A 21,497-nucleotide genomic window follows, 5' to 3' on the forward strand; every position below is an offset into this window, starting at 1 on the left:
CACGGAATCTAGGAGATATTTAGTGAATCAGAAGCCATACAGAAGAGATTCAGAAGAACAAAACGAAATACACTCAAGAGATTTAGAAGAAATCCAGGAAAAAAACTACTCGTGAAAAATTTAGAAAATATTCAAAAGAGATTCAGAACAATTTTTGAAATAACTGAGAAGATATCAAGACATTGGGCCGTATGAATAAAACGTAGCATGCTTGAATTTCGGTAGTAAATGCTACATGTGGATCACGTTCCTGTCAAAAGCAGGGACTTTACTACACAACAACTTTCGAACTTGTAGTATTTACTACAATTTTTCGATGGGTAGCTCCAGAGGTTGCTACTCGTGTGTTTTCTAATAAAGTGAAGTAGACAAATTTAATAAAGTGGCATTTTGCAGCAGTAAGTACGTTTCTTGCTTTGTGCATACTTATTACAGCTTTTCCGGCTCCAATTCGATACGGCATGCAATCAATGCTCAAATTCGAAGGTAGCATTAACTACAGGTTCGAACTTGATTTTTTTTATTCATATCAAACGCGTTTTACTCTGTGGACTTTGTCTTTGAGAAGGTACTACAAACAACAGACTTTACATTTTATACATACGGCCCATTATTTCCAAGATTCCGACAATTTTTTGTAGTGTTAAAACAAAACTAAATCAAAGGAGATTGAAAATGAAATTCACAAGAGATTCGAAAGAACAAAACAAAAGACACTCAAGAGATTCAGAAAAAATCCAGAAAAAATGATTTTGTGAAAAATTCAGAAAATATTCAAAGAAGATTCAAAAGAAGAATTAATTAAAAAGATATCGAAAAATTATTTCCAAGATTCCGAAAAAATTTTCAAGTGATTCAGAAGATACTCAACAAAAATTCAGAAAAGATTATTCAGAAGAAAAAATTCTTGATAAGTTGAAAAAAGCCCTACTAGTTTAGATGATTGGCAATGTAAATTAAGATTCAAAAGATTTGCATTTGGTATCAAGAAGTAATTGCAAAATGGCTCAGGTCAGAGTATTATGCAATTCTTTATACACATGGAAAAGATTCAGCAAAAAAACATATGAAAATTTGAAAGAAACTAATAGATAAATTATTACACGAATAGAAAACCTTTGCGCATACTATGACTGAAAAGTAATGAAAATCATGAAACATGTCGTCATTATTCATGATTTCATGAGCAAAATGATTCATGTCATGAATATATTTCTACTAAATTCAGAAGAAGTGCACAATACTTTTGACAGACATTTTTAGACTGCCTTAACCAGAAATTCAAAGACCGCGAAAGATATTCAGCAAAGATCTAAAACATTGATAAAGAAACGATTTCGAAAGTTCGAAAAATTTCTATATGTTTTTTGGTACGATTACAGAGATTTTAGCTGTTTGGTCATTTAATTCTCGGGTTAGCAAAACTTTCTGATCCTATGTGAGGAGTGGGAACGAAATTCTGCTGATACTCGAAATTTGTTCTGATACCGTTGTCGCATCCTTTTTTTTCATCATATAAATACAGTCAGTCAACTTATCGCAATGAAAACTAATATTTACTTGCAGCTTACCTTGTATCCTTTGAGATTCTCCACCACGCACGCCAGCAGTGCGTCCCGGCCGATTGTGACCGTAATGTTCGGAATGGGCTCCGCAAATCGGGGGAAGTTTGCTTCTGTAATAAACAGAAGTGTGAAAAATATGTCGTGGAAAGTCAGTAGTATAAGTAATCAGGCAGTGGTAAAACCACATCTTCAGTTATTACGTAAAATGAATCTCAATTAAGTGTGTAATTAATATATCAAATGTTTATAATCACTCAGAAACAGAAATTCGAGGCCCGTGTGATGTGACAACCAATTTGATATCCTTCATGTTTTAAATCACTGAGGGTTCTTGAAACACCAACTTTCGCAGAGCTTCACAAAAGCTGGTGTGTTTAAATTCAACGGCATACATCGTGGAGGTCAGAGTGTTAGACAAAGAGAAAATTTTTTTGCTCTACTTATAGTAGCTCTACGGTTTGTAAACTTTTAAGATTATTATTAGCACTTACCGTTGTTGAAGTCAGGTGGCGTTTCATGAGCTCGTGTTTGTTTGCCTGAAATGAAAAAAAAAACTCTTACTAACTGGCATTTTTATTAAACATTTTGTAGTTAAAGATCAACTGTAGAAAGTTGCTTAAGTACCATCAATGAAAATTAAACATTACATTCTGTTGATGAACTCGACAAAAAAATTTATTTAGCCAATGAACCATTTCGCAAATAACCTAAAATATTAAATTTGATCCGTATCTAACGGGGAGAACAGTTTGGGAAAATGACATGCGAATTAGAAATGGTCGGGTAATAATATTCTTATACCCGAACCCGACCCGTACCCGAGTGAGCAGTAAAAAATTTTATGGGTATGGGTTCGGGTCGGGTTTCGGGTACAAGTACCCGAAACCCGACCATCTCTAATGCGGATGAAAATATGTAATGACGGGACTCGAACTCGTAGCTAGCTCCTAACCGAGAAATTTTTTTGTCAATTAACATTTCAACAGAAACCAAACACACACCGCGTCACAAGTCTATATTCGCTCTTCTGCTTTGCCGCCAGCCACTGATTTGAAGTTTTGTTTTCATTTTCTCTCTTTTGCTGCCGTTGAAAATTTTAGTGAAATTTTGACAGCTCAGTAGTTACTTTTTCCATTGTCGAAAACAACCCAAGGAGAGCATAATTGTGTTTGAGAAATTTTAATTATGTTATGATACTAACAAAAACATGCAAGTTTCAGAAAATTTTGTAAAATCACTTCAGTGTTATTTGTTCTCTTACCCAAGAATCTGTTTTAATCCACCTAGTGGTGCAATGATGCCTTTCACATATCAATCATACTATTACAGTTTTCGTTTATTGATCAGAGCAGCCCAAAAGCTGATCCAGAGTCACCCAAACAACGTTTGATATGTTTGTTTTAGCAACCTGAGGTCGCTCTAGATCGGACTCCAATCGCGTAGTTTCACTCTGAAAATTTTCTCGGGTCGCACCACGCATCCATGCGAGTTTGTTTATTTTTTCTTTTTTTCATGAGTTTTTGTTTAGGGCGCGTACCACGTTCGTTCGTTTTACTCGGAATCAGAGTCACCTAGGTCTAGGTTCAAAAACGAAAACGGTATATCATATGTAATACTGTGGTCTTCTTCTTCAAAATAATATTCTTCGATTCTTGATGGAATAACCGCAATCGCTTTGTTTGGTCGTCTTCTGATAATGACTACCGGTTGGAAAAGTGTTGATGTTGATTTTGATTTTTTTTACGTTTTTTGTTTCGCTCCTTCCGTATGGCACCACAGAACCATTCATTTGAATCTAAATTTGTGAAAATCGGTCAAACCATCGCTGAGAAAAGTTAGTGAGATCCATGTGGGAAAACAGCAAAGTCAAAGTCTTGGCATTACATTCCTTTTGTGAAATTTGGCCTTTTTGTTTCAACAGACTTCGCAGCCGATTCTTAGTGTACAGAATCATTACATGGCTATTTCCGGTGCCTCCGGAATCGGAAACCGGGAACCATAATGCCAGTTTTTTTACCGTCTACTGATAATGATAATCGAATGGAAACTACTCCAGGCCAGTTCAGAAAATTTTAAGTGTTTGTTCCGCCCATCAAAGTGATGGTAAATTTCTTCTAACACATTTTATTTTATAATTTCGGAACCGGGGGTCGGATCCAGATAAAATTCAGAAGTTTTGTATATAATCAAAAGACCTTTGGTTAAAATCTGAGTTTGTAAAAATCGGTCCCGCTATCTTTGAAAAAAAAATAGTACACATATTTTTTTTGCACATTTTACCCCATAACTCCAGAACCGGAAATCTTATACAAACAAAATTCAATAATTTTGTATAGGATCATTTATTTTCCCAGTTTTCAAGGAGGAAAATAAAGCCGATGTGCCGTATCTACATGCCGTATCTAAATTATTCGAACTATAGTTCTGGATTTCTTGAAACACAACAGCAACAACTACATTTCAGAAACTCAACACGGATTCATGCCGAAACGATCAACTGCAACAAACTTACTCTGCTACACTTCTTTTATGGTTCGATTTCTACAAGCACGCCTACAGGTTGATGCAATCTACAATGATTTCTCAGCAGCCTTTGACAAAATAAACCACCAAATAGCAGTAGCAAAACTCAATAGACTTGGTTTCAGTGGATCGTTACTAAATTGGCTCGAGTCGTATCTAATTGGTCGCGAAATGTCTGTGAAGATCAGAGACTTCATTACAATGCTTTCGATGTCAACTCTGGAGTCCCTCAAGGCAGTCAATTAGGACCATTTTTATATTTACTCTACCTCAATGATCTCAACTTCATATTGAAATACCACAAACTAGCCTTCGCAGACGACTTCAAGCTATTTTGTTTAGTTTAATATCAAGAAGACACTATATATTTGCAGTCACAGTTAGACTTATTCACAAACTGGTGTCAGGATAATAGAATTGTTTTGAATGCCTCGAAGTGTTCCGTTTTGTCGTTTACTCGTAAACGCTCGCTGATTACCAAAGACTATAGCATCTCGCACAATATACTGAAACGTGAATCTTCCGTGAAAGATTTGGGTATCATTCTTGATTTCAAGCTGGACTTCAAAAGTCACATCGATTATGTGATTTCAAAGGCCTCCAAGCTCTTGGCTTTCGTCTTTCGTGTTACCAAGAGCTTTACTAATGTACGCTGTCTTAAGGCATTATATTGTGCTCTTGTCCGTTCGACGCTAGAATATGCAGCTGTTGTCTGGGCACCTCACTATCAAATCGACATTGCACGCATCGAAGCTATCCAGCGTAAATTTGTTAGATTCGCTCTGCGCAACTTACCTTGGAGGGATCCCACTAACCTTCCTAGTTACAAAGAATGTTGTAGGCTTATTGACCCGGAGCCGTTTTTGTTGCTGATTTATAACAATCACGTATCGATTGTCCCGAGCATCTGCAATTGATTAATCTGGACATACATCGATGTAATCTACGCTCTCATCGTTTCTTTAGTTTGCCCATTGCACGAACAAGTTATGGTTACAATGAACCATTTTTCAGTATGTGCAGGACATTCAATAGCTGCTCCAATGTTTTCGACTTTCATCTATCTCGAAATATGATCAAACGATTGTTTCATTGCCACTTGTCAGATTAACTTTGGCTCAGGATTTGTCTGTAACCGTTTGTATTTTTGTTCAACCTAGCGATGGTTGAACAAAAATACAAAAATCTCTCCCATCACCGTTGGAAACTAATCAGATTCGCTCGATGATACTAACCCTTTCGCTTTCCCTCTCATTTTCTTCGTCTTCTTTATTTCTATTGGAAACTAATCAGATTCGCTTGTAAATACTAACCCGCTCGCACTTCCTTCTTTCCTCCGTCTTCTATCATCTTTTCGATTACTAATTAAATCTACATGCCGATTCTATGAGGAGGTTTTATGCCTGCTGGAGAGAGAGATTGAAAAATTTCATCTCCATCGGGCTTTTCCATGCTCAAAAAAAATAAACAAAATAAGACCTTTCATTTGGATTAAAGCTTGTGAAAATCGGTTCAGCCATCTCCGATAAAAGTAAGTGCAAAAAATACATACACACACAGGGATCAGTGTCATTTCGCCGGATGTCATTTCGTCGAAAGCCGTTGACCTACAATTGTACATCTGGAATAAAGATTGATTCTTGTACTCTTGAATAAACATTCATTCATGAACATCACAACGGAGTTCCCAAGAAAAAAGCTACTAAGCATCAAAGCAATTGCATGGATGTATCCACCAAACAAATATCTAATGCGGCTTCGCCACATCGTTTTGGTTCGTGTGCTGTCCGATCTCACTAAAGCAAAGAAACCTAGCTTTGAGTGGACCGGGCAAACGAGTCGGTTACAGGTTTGTATGCAAGAGGCCGCCGTTTCCGACGGCGGGTCGGCGGCCAACTCAGCTGGCGTCGCCTCGGCGGCTTTGTTATGTAACTGCGCCGCATCAATTATTCAGAAGACATGATAACACAAAAAAAATTTATAATATGATGCATTCAAAATTACCCTTTCGGTGAAGTGTTCACTTCGGGGAAATGACCCTTTCGTTGAAATGATCCTTTAGGCGAAACGACTTTCGGCTAAATGACCTATTCGGCGAAACGACGAACGGAACGAAAATCCGGTAAAGCTTGCTTCATTTAGAATTGGAACAAACTTTTGCTCATATTGTGGCGCTCCTGGTGGACGGATTTGGCAGTTTTTGGCGCCAACGTGTCGGGAATTTTGTCAGCTTCACGTATGATTTTTGACATTCCGCAAAAAGTTGTGCACAGTTATTTGTAAAATCCATTGTGGTCTGCATCTAGGCTAGCTAAACAGCTGAAATTGCCCAGAAATACCGTATGGCGCGTTATCAAACGGTATAAGGAAACATTGACGATGATTCGGAAGCCTCAAGCCAATCGTCGGAGTGGAACTGTCGACCGGAAACTGCGTGGTCAGATTTTGAAGACGATTAAGAGGAATCCTAATCTGTCGGACCGTGATTTGGCCAGAAAATTCGGTTCTGCCCATTCCGTGAGGAGAACTCGACTCCGGGAAGGAATCAAGTCGTATCGAGCTAGCAAACAGCCAAATCGGACCATAAAACAGAATAGTGTGGTCAAAATTCGTGCTCGGAAACTATATAACCAGGTGCTGACCAAGTTCGACGGGTGTCTTCTGATGGACGATGAAACCTATGTCAAGGTTGATTTCGGGCAAATCCCAGATCAAAAATTTTACTTGGCAACGGCTCGGGGTGATGTTCCAGCCAAATTTAAATTTGTTCTTGCCGACAAATTTGCAAGAAAATCTATGATTTGGCAGTGCATTTACAGCTGTGGCAAAAAAACGAAAGTTTTCGTTACAAATAAGACAATGACATCGGAACTATACCATAAAGAGTGTCTCCAAAAACGAATTTTGCCATTCATTCGATCCCACGACCATCCCGTAATGTTTTGGCCAGATTTGACAAGCTGTCATTACAGCAAAGTCGTTCAACAAGGCAAAGGAGAAGGTTGTAAAAGACATCAATCAGATGACGACCTGGTGGAATAAGATAGCTAAAACGATGGACGAAGAAGGTGTGCGCCGCCTAATGAGCCGTGTTACAGGAAAAGTTCGGGAATTCCTTCGAAACCGTGACGAATAATTTTATCCGCATTTTTTACTAAAAGTGTGAAAAAAACGCTACATTTGTATAAAAAAAGATCTTGAATTCAATAATAAATAACTGAAATACAGGCAATTGTCTTTGTCCCATTTCTATCTGAAGCAAGCTTTATACTTTTAATAATAATTTTTCACGTTAGAGTTTCAAACGAATGATCATGCGTTATTTAAAAATCACTTATTTATATCCTATCCTCTCCTAACTTAGCTAATTGGATTTTACAGTATGGATTGCTAAAAATCCGGGGGGGGGGGAGTTAAAACGCGCAGCGTAAATCTGATTTAACCAATGACATGTCTCGGTCATTGTATTGTATTTGAGTAGGAGAGAGTGAGTAATGTTTCTAGACAAGTGTGTGAGTGTGATACAGAAAGGGGAGGTTGAGAGTAGTCAGGTTTAACTCTCGTGAGTGTCGGTTCGAGTCAGTGTGTTTTCCTGGGTTACTGTTATTCTAGGTCATGCCATATGGCACTGTTTGAGAGAGGTGTGGAACGTGAAGAAACGGGAAATGACATAACTGTTTTGTTTTTGGGTGATATTTGATGCTTATGTTTCCTTATTTATTGTTGCGGTGTTTTCGTTGAGTCGAAGTAAGTGCTGACATTTCAATCGCCTTATGTAGGTGAAGTTTATATTTCAAGTGGGTTTCTGGGTTTCATGACATGGTGTCGAGTGGAAATTTGTCGAGTACGTGTTTTATGGAAACTTGTCAAGTGCGTGTGGTCTGAAGTGTGGGAAAGATTTAATCTTGAATATTTTACATGGTCTGAAATGTGTGAGGAGATTTAGTGTTACATGCTCATATTACATACTCAAAATCAATGTATTTGGTCATCAACTAACCAAATCTGTTCAACTCAAGAACTATACGGCTATTTGAAAGTATTTGATTGAATTTTTCTTGGTCGTGTATAAAAACACGTCCCTGAAAATGAAATTTCAATACGTATCAGTCTGTAATTCCAGAACCGGAAGTCGTACCCGGATGAAATTTGGTAGAAATTATATAGTGTTGCAAGACCTTTCATTTGAACCAACGCTAGTGAAAATGTAATGCGCGGTCTCTGAGAAAATCGATTGCGTTTTTAGAACCGAAATCCGGATCCAGATGAAATTCAATAGCAACCTATTGTAAGGGTTTTTAAGCAATATCGATAAACCGGAAGTCGCCATCTAGGATTTCCGAACCACTTCTAGCATCGTTTTTCGTCATCTACTCATCAATCCCTTTCCGAAAATACCCATATTGTAGTAATTTCCATGGAGCCGGAAAATGTTTTCAATGGATGCAAAAACCTCTTTTTACGAAGATGTTTCGTGAAAAAAAGTTTACGTTGTTTGGGATTTGGTTCGTAAAAAAAGATTACGTTATTTGGGATTTGGTTCGTGAAAAGAGTTACGTAAAAAGAGGTAACGTAAAAAAAGTGTTCGTAAACGGAGGTTTGGGTGTACTGTCATGAATTTTGTTTGAGATTGGAGCTCAACTAGCCTTTCGAAGTTATTGATAAGTAGGGGATTCAGTACATCACATCTTATTAGCAGTCGCGACGAAAGCTCCCAAAAACGATCCTTCAATGGAAGAACTCCCGCCAGAACTTCAAGACTCGTATGTGTCGAGTGCATGCAGCCTAAAGCAATTCGAAAACATCGATACTGAATTCGCACCATTTTGATAATATGAGAGTTTGCAGCAGAACGAAAAAAATAAAATATAATACAACATAATACAATTCAATTCAATATATAATAAATGATGTAATAAACAACATAATTGAACAGGATGAGCTTTAACTTATAAGCCATTTTGCATCTCATTCAGTTACTAACGCAGAAGGCAATAGCACCCAGTCGACGCCGTTCTATTGACCAAATGTCATCATAGACACACGGGGAGACATGAGATAGGAACTTGTGAAGACTTAGTTATCTCACCATTTGACGACCATCAAACTTATGTTTCAATATCTTGACATAAACTGGCTGTGTCAAAACAGTGTTTCCATTTTTTTCTTTTCTAAATAGGCTCTTAGGCTCATAGTTTATGTTGAGCGACTCTCCCGTTGCAATGAACAACAAAAATATCGTCATATTAAGAAAAGTAGTTTTTTGGCAAACGATTGAACGATCTGCGAAATAGTTCGCAAAGCCTACTAGATACCGGCGTGAAAAAGAGCCTACTCATTAATTGCCACCATGACTCGGCATGAACAAAAGTAGCTTTAAATGATAATATTCGTAATAGCCAGTAGTTTTGCATTCAGAAAGCATTGTTACAGTTTCTAGAGGGTTTCCAGGAGCTCAATTTAAAGCCAAACAAACAGTTTTCCTGTTTCAAACGATATCAGCACAGCACAACGAAACCGTAAATGTTAATTCCGGCGCCAGGTCCGTGCTTCGGGACGATTATGTCCAAAGTTATCCTATTCAACCCAACGCCTCAAATGCCGGTTGCAAATTCATAGCACCCTCAGGACATACGAACAACAAGAATGCTTCCCAAAAACCAACATCCTGCCCTGCACTGATCGAAAGATCAATTCCAAATCAACAATAACCCTTCATTGCAGACCAGAACCGCACCGCTTCATTCTCAGCGGACCCGACCGAAACTTGATTCGATTCCAACCCAACCAATTCTGCCGTGATCTGCCAGACTGCCAGGAAAGAAAGGAACAACGGTAAAAAAAACGAACTTAGGCGAAATCCTACCTTTTCCGGATTATTTTCACCTGAGAGTGCCACTAGAGAGACCAGTACTCTTTTGGTCGGTCCGATCGGTGGTTGGGCTTCTCGAAACAGACATCAGACAACCGGCAAAAGGAAGAGTAGACACAAAAAAAAATGCAAACGATGCCACTATCGAGCTGACTGCTCGGCCGCTGCTCTGCACTCGGCAGTTGAGATGAAGACGGGGGGAAAAATCAACCCTTTCACAAAGAACATCTGTAGCCTTCAGGGGGAATGTGTCGGTAGCAAAAATAAAAAAAAAACTCGGGATTGCAAGGATTTCCCCACTGCCCTCGGTTGCCATCTCTGCCACGAAGCACCGTTGTGATGGTAGTTGATATATGACCAAACTATGCATGAGCTGCTGCTGCGCTGGTCTGGTCCTGCTTCCTTGGCTCGCACCGACTGACATTCTGTTTGCAAATTTATTGCAGGGAAATATTTTCATCAGCATGCAACCGATAGCTTTATTTTTCGATTCTAAAATTTTAATCCATATGGATATCCCGGCTTCGGCGGGCTCGGTTCGGCTGAAAATTGCTGTAATATTTTTTTTTATTCCACCGGATCGGGGATCGTCGATTGATGAATAATTCACGATTCACGACGATATTGGAGGAAAAATGAGGTGCAATCTGTTTCGGTTGACGGGGTTGAACTGGTTACAGCAAATTAATACATTCTTGCAGTCAGTTTTGAATAAATTCTTCGGTTCCGTTCTCGATGTCACGGCACATGGCATCGCAAATCAGTGGAATGCCAATAGTTGGAAAGTTGATGACTACATAAATTTTGAAAAATCGTCATGCTCAAATGAACTTTATCTTGGTAGATAGGATTGTTCTTTCATCAAATCTAGACGGATATTTTTCATCAAGTGAATCAACATGACATGACATGACTGCCATTCCGGCGGTTTATTGAGTTCTTTCGAATAAATTTCACTGTCATTCAAGTAAAGCTTAAAATGATTTTATCATATGACACAGCTATTTTCCGTGGTGATAAATTGACTTCTATTTCAAATATAATAAATATCAATGATGTCCGACAAAGTTCTCACCGAAGTTCTCTTTTCAAGTCACCCTTTCCAGTCCGCAAAAGCATCCTCCGCTTCACTAGGTAATAATTCAACTCATAAACCGGTCCGAGTCCGGTCCGAATCCAGCCCGGGTCGACCCAGTGAACTTTGCCGGCCTGTGAGACGAGCGTCGGCAGTCACTCGTCGGGACTGAGCCTACTTCAGCCACTTCTGGCACTGCTTTTATTTATGGTCACAACTTACTTCATCAAGTGAATAGTGTAAAATGGGCAACCCCCCTTGGACCAGGCCGGCCTGGGTCGGGTCGGAGCCGGAGCCGGTCCGAAAGAAAGATGACACATTCTTAGCACATAATTCATGTTTTGATCCACTCGGCACAACCTTTGTGCCCAATAACGGCCGACGACGACAACGAGTACGACCCGACCGTTTGAGCCCATTTTGCACCGGCTGTCACAGAAAGCAACGGACAGGGACTCTCGACCGGTTGCTCTTTGGCTTTCGGCACACTCCCAGCAAGTGGGCTTTTTAGTGGCCGAATCCCACTCCTCCGGCCAATTGTCAAGATCCCGCCGGCCCACGAAAGAGGGATGAAAAGTTTGGTGCTTTCTGGGCACTCGCTCGGAAGCAAAAGGCAACTGACCCCCCCGGGGCGTTTCAATAGCGCAGTAAAATTGCAACTCAACAAACTGAGATGTGCAAACAAACAGTAAACACAAATACGCAAGTAGGAGTTCGAATTATTGGGAAAACTTTTACCCATCGATGCAGTTACGAGGGTTCGGAAACGAGGTGTGGACGGGTGGGGAATTCAGTTGTCGAACTATTCTTACCAATTCCAATTCATGTTCGACGAGTTGACCTGGTTCAAAGCGAACCTCTCGAAGGATATTGCAACTGCTGACGTACCACCGAAGTGCCGAAGAAGAAGAAGGGGGAGGAGGAGGCAATCGTTGTTTTATTTATGCACAAGTTCGGTTCTTCTTGAACCGACATTGCAATTGGTTTGTGGGTGGGTAGGTGGGTGCGTCTCCGTTTGTTGTAACCCCAAAGGAAAAGTTTAATATTTTGTTTACGGTTCGAAGCCACAAAGCGACTCGGTCGATAGTTGTGGGTGTATGTGTGTGGAAGAGAGGCAGTGGAAAAGGGAACCAGTATCGAGAAATTAAAATGGCAATTGCGGTTGCAAACTTTGTTCCGACTTGTTTGCCCTGCTCGGTCGGTTTTGCATTCTGCTGATGGCATCTGAACGACTCGACGACCTGAGGTTCCGTCTACATTGTAAGAATTGTGCGATGAGGAATTTTCCAGTGAAAAATTTCGCTTGATGTGACTGATGTAATGGAGTTAGTGTAAAAAGTGTATCTGATGTGATGGAATCATTCGAATTGGAAAACAAATTGGATGGAATTTATCGCATCGCGATTGATTCTGAACTTTGATATTTATTTTTGAACCTTAATATTTATTTTTATGCATTTAATATTCTAGTTACCTAAATAGTCAAATTGAAAAAGCGGGAGGGTAATGTCAGAGTCATAACTACACACCCAATGTATTTTTCTTGAACGCAAAGCAGCTTTATTTCCACTCGTTTGGTGCAAAGTTTGCACTGCGAACGATTCCCCATTTAACATAAACTCTCTTTAGCGAAATTTAGCGAACACCTCGGTCTCAAGTTTTACAGTTCGTCATGGTTCCGAATACTTACTAATCGATTCGTTCCAAAACATGATCACTATTTCACAAAATTAAACCACTATTGAATGTTTTATGACTTCATAGTGAGTAATGTTCACTTTCCACTTGTTTAATCAACGATTAAAGACTTTTAAAACTACCCGATAAACAATAAAAGTCTTGCACTAAATTCATTTGATTGCACTTTGTTTTCATCTCAAGCATCGCAAGGTTGCCAAGTTTTCTAATAATGTTATGGAAAAATATTGTTTTTCTTCCTTAAATTACCATCGACAATTATTCTGTTGGTATCCGTGACATTAGTTTAATTACATTATTGATATTTACATTTCAATGAAACTGTTTCGGTTTCGAATATTTTTAGAAAGTGCGTGTTAAACACTAATAAAACAACCATTGCGGCAAATCTACTAGCACTGATTTCATTCCGATATATGTCGCTGTTAAGTGTGTGCGTTTCATCGGCTGTGCACAGAGATGCCAGAGATTTTCATAGAAAATCTGTATTGCTTTGCATAAAAAATCTATATCTATCTATCTCAAATAAAATGAAATTTGTATAAAAAAAATGATGTTAAGGCCATCGTCCTAGTCCCATGCGCGCGGGTGGTTTTAGGAAATTTTCGATGGAAATTTTGAAAACTATACAGACTTTTGAAAAACTGTTATCTATCTGCAGGGCAAAAACGACTGAAAAATTCGGAGGATTTTCGGAGTGTTATCGAAAATACCTCTGAAAAATGAGTGTTATTGTGATCTTTCACAATTATTACACAGATTCAAAGTGAAGCGAATTTTCCTCAGTTCATTGCAAAATTGATCTTATTCTGTGGAAAACTTAGAAAACTCCACAAAACTCACACTATTCCATTTATAAATTGATTTAGCATAATTGCGAACTAACTGTACCTCCAAATCGTCAAAATAAACGAAATCGGTCATATGAAATTTGTTGATTTTCCATGAAAAGCGTGAAGAGCTTTTTCAAAAATGAGTTTGAATGTTTGTTCGAAAAAAAATTATCATATCATCGCATTAGTTTTCCAAATAATTGTTAAAGATCACAACAACACTATTTTTGATAACATTCGAAAAATCCTCCGAATTTTTCAACCATTTTTGCCCTACAGATTTATAAAAGCTTTTCAAAGGTCTGTATGTTTTTGATTTTGTCAAATTTCTCAAAATTTCCATCGAAAATTTCCAAAATCACCCGCGCGCATGGTATTTGGACGATGGCCTTAAAAGATAATCTCCGTAAGTCATTACCGCGCTCATTAGAATGTTCAACGAGGATTATTTTTCTCTGATAAATAAACTTTAAACTTATCACTGCTATCAAATACTAATAGATATTCAGAGAGAAAAGTTAAATTTGTTACTTCTAATTTTTTTGAATCTATACAAATCTGTATTAAATTTAGGAAATCTGTACAAAAACTGTATTCTGACTTGAATCAGTATGCTCATGCTAAACTCTGTATAATACAGATAAATCTGTATGAATGGCATTTCTTACTTTGCATTTTGTTTTTAGAAGGGCTAATGCCAAAATAGCAACAATTCTTTTTTTGTTTCTTTTTTAAAATTTACCAGATTAACTTTACAGTAAAACTTTAAAAACGAAAACGACCCAAAAATTTTACACGTCGAAATGATTCCAAACTGGTTCTAAAAATATCGTGTGTTGCCTCATAGTTGGCATTTGGCCCTTTTGTAAAAAGAATTGTGACATTTTGAACCTGAAAGGTGTAATAGTGCAATATTTTGTTTTGATTGCTGTCGCCATTGCTAATGAAAATGAATAAAGGACGAACGATAGGATTAATGAAAAGCCATTGAGATGAATAATCGAAATTGATTTGTTTGACCGTCTAGTGATAAAAACTATCAATTGGAAAAGATTTGAGGTCGATTTAGAATTTTTTAGGTTTTTCCCCAGTTTTAGTGATGGTATACAATTTTTAACCCATTTTACCCTATATTTCCGGATCCGGAAACCAGATCCGCATGAAATTTAGGAATTACGTATGGGACCACAGGACCTTTCATTTGAACCTAAGTTTGTGAAAATCGGTCGCGCCATCTATGAGAAAACTTAGAAAACATATTTTCATTTTTTTGCGCATTTTACCCCATAACTCCAGAACCGGAAGTCGGATCCAAATAATATTCAGGAATTTTTTATGGGACATCAAGACCTTTCATTTGAATCTAAGTTTGTGGAAATCGGTTCAGCCATCTCCGAGAAAAGTTAGTGCACTTATTTTCACAATTGTTTGCACATTTTACCCCATAATTCCGGAACCGGAAGTCGGATCCAAATAAAATTCAGGAATTTTGTATGGGACCACAAGACCTTTCATTTGAATCTAAGTTTGTGAAAATCGGTTGAGCCATCTCCGAGAAAAGTTAGTGCAAAAAAACGTTAGATACACACATACGCACATACACACACACATACACACACGGACATTTTGCGTACTCGACGATCTGAGTCGAATGGTATATGACAAGTTATGCAACTGATTAAAAAATATTACTCTATTTAGCTCGATTATCATACGCAGAAGTAACGGGAGCGCAGTCTATCGCTACCACGCTTTTGGTTTGCTCTTTGCGTGCAAAAATGCGACAGCGAGAGCGCACCGATAATGTGTGTGTCGCATATTTATCCTGTGAACGTGAGCACCGACTCAAAGAGCAAACCAAAAGCAAGTAAGAGACGCGTAGCGGGCACATAGAAACGGGATGTGCTGCTTGAAATTTCAGAGCATCGCATTTTCTTCTGCGCGCGACTCGTGCGCTTTGGTCTCACGAGACAGCGCACGAGATTTTTTATGAGCGCAGCTTGTGTGCTATGTGAGCCACAGTAAAAGCTGCTGTTATTATTATTTGTTCGTGCCTAGAGCGGTTCGTGCGACTTGTGTCCTATCCTAAAGGAAGAGATGAAGAGGATGAAAATAACGTACAAACCACTCGTAGATCGCATGAAACGAGCGCGCCGCGCTATCTCATGCGACGAGAGCGCTTGAGCCTCGCTCTTGGCAGAATGCGATGAGACTTTACAACGAAGCGTGCATCAGTTTCTGGTGCGGTACGTAAATGTGCCAAAGAGTTCTCTTGAGAGCGGCAAAAGTACGTCGCATGCGCGTGGTTGTCTTATGAGAATGAGAATTTATTTGTCTCAGCGCAAAATAAAGAGCGCGCGTGCATAAGGCCTGATCGCTACGCCAATTCAAACGCGCCATTCAAACGCTGCACCTGCGGTGTGATAGAGACATGCTGACAATCATGCGCTCCTGTTACTTCTATAGATCAAAATCATGCTAGATAGCGTCGTTTACGTCTAAGACGTCAGAAATAATATAGCACTTGTGCAATATTATTTGATGGTTGCATAAATAGTGCAAACTTTGCGTCTGCTTAGCGGTTTAAATTGAACTGCTAGGCACGAAATGGCAGTTCAGTTTGAACTGCTTTAAGCACTGACGAGCTGAAGGCGAAACGCGAAGAAATAGAAACAAAATATGTGCTTTTTACACAAACCAACAAAACCCCTAAATGTTCATGCTAAATAGCGTTTTATTGAATGTAATCGGAATATGTAGTGCAGTGTAATCAAATAGCTGAAGTTGAAGCATCCTTTCGTCACTACAATCACAATTTGGAATGTGACAAAAATATATTATTGTTCACATTAACCACAACACGTGCATCGGAAATATCGCAGTAATTATTTCTCAGTAGCTATTCAGTTGCGAATTTGTTTATTAGAGAATTTTTTTATTGATTGATAGTAATTATAACTTGCACCAATCACTTCGATATCGACCTGAAGCGTGGTCAAAATTCAGCATCGAAATATCATCGGAGACTCTTCTCCCTTTCGATTATCTCTTTCTATTTGTCATGAAGTTTCGCTGATACAAAAAAAAAACACTTGTGAACTTGGAGGTTCAGAGTTTTGTGGATGCTTGTATCATGAATAAAAAACCTCGAAAGTGATTTTTTCAGTCACTGAGTTTCTTTAGAAAATTTCATGAACTAATCTTTCACGAGTGATAATGAATCGAATTTTTCTGATTATGATTTTCCCAACACTGTACTTAATTTGCCCTTGTTTGAAACGAAACTCACACTGCGAACAGTGAACAAAATATATTCCGCCGCAGTTTTTTTCCATATCAAAACGAGCACTCGTGAACTGCAAACGGCGTACAAAGCCATTATGCAAAAGGCTGATTGGCTAATACCAAAAGAAGAAGATGTCGTAGTAATTCTTTGCGAAAATTTGGTGGAGGTTCTCAAAAGAACTGATTAATCTTAATGATTAATTAATGTTGATGTCTTTTCCTTCGTATGTACAACGCAAAAACAGCAAAATATTTCTCCTCCATTTGCAACTGAAATCTGGAACTGGGATAAAATTTTGGGAAAATCATTTCCAATATAAACCCTTTCAAACAGCGTATATCCATCTTTTTCTGCTTGAGGGCAGTTTTTATATGAAAACCCGGCTACACCCTGTAAAAAATTACAACCAACTGCCCTTCAAGGTTTTTTGAATTGTTGACGTAGGACTACACATCCATTTCCAAATTAATAACTAACGTTTTTTTAATGTTCACGCAACATTTTCATGTTTCTATGTAGTATATTTTCTTCGAAAACAATTTTTCTAGAATTTTAGATGCCCCGTTTAATATGTTTGTGTTGATGAAAGGTGCTCATCAACAAACAACAGCATTTTGATGGGAATGTCTCTCGTGCGAAGCGAACGGCGCACAAAAACAAATCAAAAAAACGATTCAGTAGCTGATGTACACAAGCAAATCTCTCTACGGCACAATCAAACCGCACCGAGTGCAACTCGATTCACTACTGATTCTAATTCGAGGGAGGAAGCGATTTTTTCATATAAGAACACAAATACTGAAAGGGGACGGGTATAGCGTGATGGGATAGTCGATGCCTTTCACGCAGCCCGCCTGGGTTCGATTCCCAACCCCGCACATAGGGTCAGAAAGATTTTCTGGTCCGAAGAGGCGAATGACCTAAGATGTTAAAGCCTCTATAATTGAAACAAAAAAAAAAAAAAAACAAATACTGAAGAGTGGAATTGCTATGAAAAACGTGAACTTATGAATACGAAACTACGTTAGTCAATGCTATTTGTAAAACACTTTGCACTTTTGCACCGGAGAGTAACGTTTGAGCTGATGTCTCGACTCGAACGGAACAAGTTTCAACATGCTGGCCTCACAGGTAGTTGTTATTTAGGGGTTAAAAATAATCCTCAAAGTTTACGCTAACGCTCTGATGAGTCAAGTTAAAACTGATGAAATCTTTGTGGATTATTTTTAACTTTAAAATTACCTGATTGTAATAGCTTGCGGTGCAGTATGCAAATAAGGTCGAGAAAGAAAATCTCACACCCCTAACGCTTTCGCTCTTCTGAACAATTTTACGCCTATTGTTTGACAAATTCACTAGACCCCGGCAAGCAGACAACGCGTTGCACAAAATCGACACGCTCGATTGAGACAAACAAATCTTCTGTCGGAATCTAGTTTCCACACGAGTAGACAAGAGTCCCTTCCCCTTCTCATTGGAATATTTATACGGAATCTCTCGATGTCGGATGCCTCTTATTATTTTTTTTTTGCTCCGGCCGTCCAACCGAGACGAAACACGAGACGGAATGCCCAGCCATTTCGTATAGTTTTTCTTCCCAAGTCAGCATTTTTCCTTCGACCCTGAATTGAATGAACGAAGAGTGTTTCGTTTTGCACAACCAGCTGAAATACATGACCTGAATGCCTGAGTAAAGTTCTTTTTGATAGCGTCAGGATGAAACTCCTTCGCAACCAAATTGCCCGTTTTGTGTTGGGATGCAAAATCCAACTTGTGGTAGGAAGTGGGAAAGGGTTGCTGAGGGAGAAACCCAACAATAGGCACAACATATCCGGCTAGCAGACATGAGTGAAAGACCGAGATAAAGTGCTCTTTTATCACAAAATAACGAAGGAAAATTATGAAAATTAAGTGTCATGATTTACCCTCACTCTCATAAATAATAATAATAACAACAGCAAATCCGTCCGGATGTATCCGTTTATTCTTCATCGTATGCTAGTTTGTAAACCTATCCGGATGTCGCCGGACAGATTTTTATTTTATCACCCGAGGGTCGGCCAGCGAGTTTGACATTTCGGGGATCTTGTTTGCTTCTTGCTGTCTCTCGTGACCGGCATGTTGTGTTCGGTCTAGTTCAAGTGGAACCGACCTTTCAGCGGTCTAATTAGGTTCTGAATAATTTTCCCTGCTCAATTAATGACACTGCCGCGTCCTGTCCACCGAAGGCCGAAGGACAAGCTAAGCCGGTATCACGTCAGGCTGAATCGAGCCATTAAGTTGGTAATGATGCTTGGGATTAGCTTTTGATTCGGCTTTTTTTTCTGTTTGTTGAGTAGAGGGAAATATTTCCGACCGTTAAAGGAAGATTGGCTTTGGAGCGTGTTGCGGTCTACTTTAAACTTTGCTCTAATTGTTGTCGTTAACGTGAGAAAATCTAAGGTAAATAACAATTTAACTTTTCTTCCGGGCCATCAGAAAGAAAATTTCGCTTCAATGCTACTTAATTTTGCTTAAATAGAGCCTGCTTTGCCGTTCAAATTGAACTGTTAGGTTGCAAAGGCAGTGCAATTTGAACTGCTATACAGTCATGAGCCGAAGACGAAACGTTACAAAATTAATGACAAAGTATTCATATGAGCGTCTTCGAAACTGATTCGTAAAACACAGAATGAAAACCAACACATTTCCTTAACGTTTAATCACCGATTTGTCAGTTTATAGCAGTTCTAATGAAACCAATTACATAACTTGTAATTTCAACTTGAATCGTTGAGCAGACGTAAAGTTCAAGTGTGAAACAGAATATTATAAAAAATGTATGCTTTTATGACAATCGAGCTCTTCCTAATAATACGACCAAAAAGTCTCACTAGGGTACTACGTTTAAAAACGGAGCTCTACTTCCGTTTTCAAACAACTTTTCGGCCGATTCATTAATGAACAGGAAAATTGCAAGCCTGGAGCTACGGTTCTAAGTATCCAACACAAACAACTAGCTTCACAAGTCCTGCGCTTGATAATCATAGTTAGGATTGAGCAATTTCATACAAAATCGAAAGGCGATTTTTTTTGTATTTTTTGATTTGGTTTAAGTTTTGCACATGCATTCTATATGATCAAAAGAAACCATTCGCGTCTCTAGTTTGCCATTTTAACTCTAGCCTTACTTTTGAGAAGGGACTGCAAAAAAATCCCTTGAACATTTTCAATAATGTATATTTCAGAAACGGTGGGGCCGATCGATTTGGTATCATCTGCAATGTTGTGATCATGCTATCAAGTGGGTACTATTCAAGTAAAAGAGAATATCAATGACAACACTACAAATGCTTCCATCCGCTGGCTCACGGTTTATCTATATTAACCTTTCTATCAGTTATATTAGCGTAATTCTTTATGTTTTATAAAATTTCTTCTGATAAAATGGGAAGATGGATGATCACAAAGAAATGATTACCAATTACATTACAATAAATGCTACCTCTAAACAAAAAGTAGCTGTCATTTTCAGTCATTTGAATGATCATAGCCATGTGTTTTCAATTATTGAAATGTTGATTAATAGCTAACAGTGTCCTATTTTGCCTGCTAAAAATCTCCGGCATACCGGATTTCCCTGCCATAGACGACGCTTTTGAAAAAGTAAGCGATATATCAATGAGAAAGCATCGCTCTGATTGGTCAATCGATGTAAAAGTGAAGCTGTTGGAAGCAAGCGAATCTATAAATATAAGCGAAATTATTGCTAACGTTTCAGTCCTACGTGTAGCATGCCAGAGGAAGGTTGCTGCTAGACAGCAAGACAGAAAGTACCATTAAACGATTTGAAGCTTTAATTGGTATGCTCTGATCTTGTGTCATGCTAGTTCGGATGAAATTCCATGTTATGTCGTTTTCGCCTGAGAAATTTGCAAGGTCAATTTAATGAGATGAACTCGATTAATAATGAGAAAAAGTTTATCGTTTCAACCGAAATCGTAGAGTTGTAGAGAAATTTAACGCTATAAAAAAATCTGCTTGCATACAAAACTTGAACACAAGCTTAACGAAGAGAAGTTTAATATCGAAATCCGCATCGCAAGTATGTAGAAAAATATAATGGCATACATTTGGGATATTGATGTAATCACGTCGGCTACAAACAAATACAAATCAAGACAAACACTGGAAGCTGGATTTACTGGAATTTACCGTAATAATTGAAAGAGAAAGTAAACCAAGAGAAACTGTCATTTGTACTTGGGACCTTTTCTAATGTTCATCGAGAAATAGATTCTATATTTTGGGTTCGCGTGTTTGGTGGTGGTTTCTAATATAGATAAATCTAAGCAGACTCTCGTGCAGTTGCGGATTCAAAAGTGTAACGATTGATTGAACTGTTTGATTGAAAATGTCGATCCATAGAAATTTTGGTTGCCTTGTTCCACATCAATGGCTCGAACAACCCCTCCCGATACAGATTTACAGATTTTTTTTTTCCAGAAAATAAAGGTTTAAATGTCGCAACCCTGCAAGCTATACGAAGTTGAACAAAGCCCGTTGTGTGCATCGTTCGCCAAGACAGTGGTGTTTTCTTCTTCCGTATCTGCACGTACCGATGCGTACCGGTTTTGCTTCGTCATTTTATATGACGGTTTCAAAG

The 21,497-nt window shown here is 38.5% G+C and overlaps 1 protein-coding gene across 2 annotated transcripts in view; it reads right to left on the reverse strand.

Moving 5' to 3' along the window:
* LOC131431260 (lachesin) overlaps positions 1–21,497 on the reverse strand; it is a 534,183-nt gene that overhangs the window by 241,779 nt on the left and 270,907 nt on the right. For both annotated transcript variants that reach the window (XM_058596868.1, XM_058596866.1), the window contains exons 4-5: positions 2,057–2,101; positions 1,572–1,675 (exon numbers count right to left, since the gene is read on the reverse strand). In XM_058596868.1, the coding sequence (XP_058452851.1) occupies positions 1,572–1,675; positions 2,057–2,101 (149 nt within the window). The remainder of the gene's footprint in view (positions 1–1,571; positions 1,676–2,056; positions 2,102–21,497) is intronic.

Source organism: Malaya genurostris, chromosome 2 (genome assembly GCF_030247185.1).
Source record: "Malaya genurostris strain Urasoe2022 chromosome 2, Malgen_1.1, whole genome shotgun sequence".
In the NCBI taxonomy this organism is placed as follows: domain Eukaryota; kingdom Metazoa; phylum Arthropoda; class Insecta; order Diptera; family Culicidae; genus Malaya; species Malaya genurostris.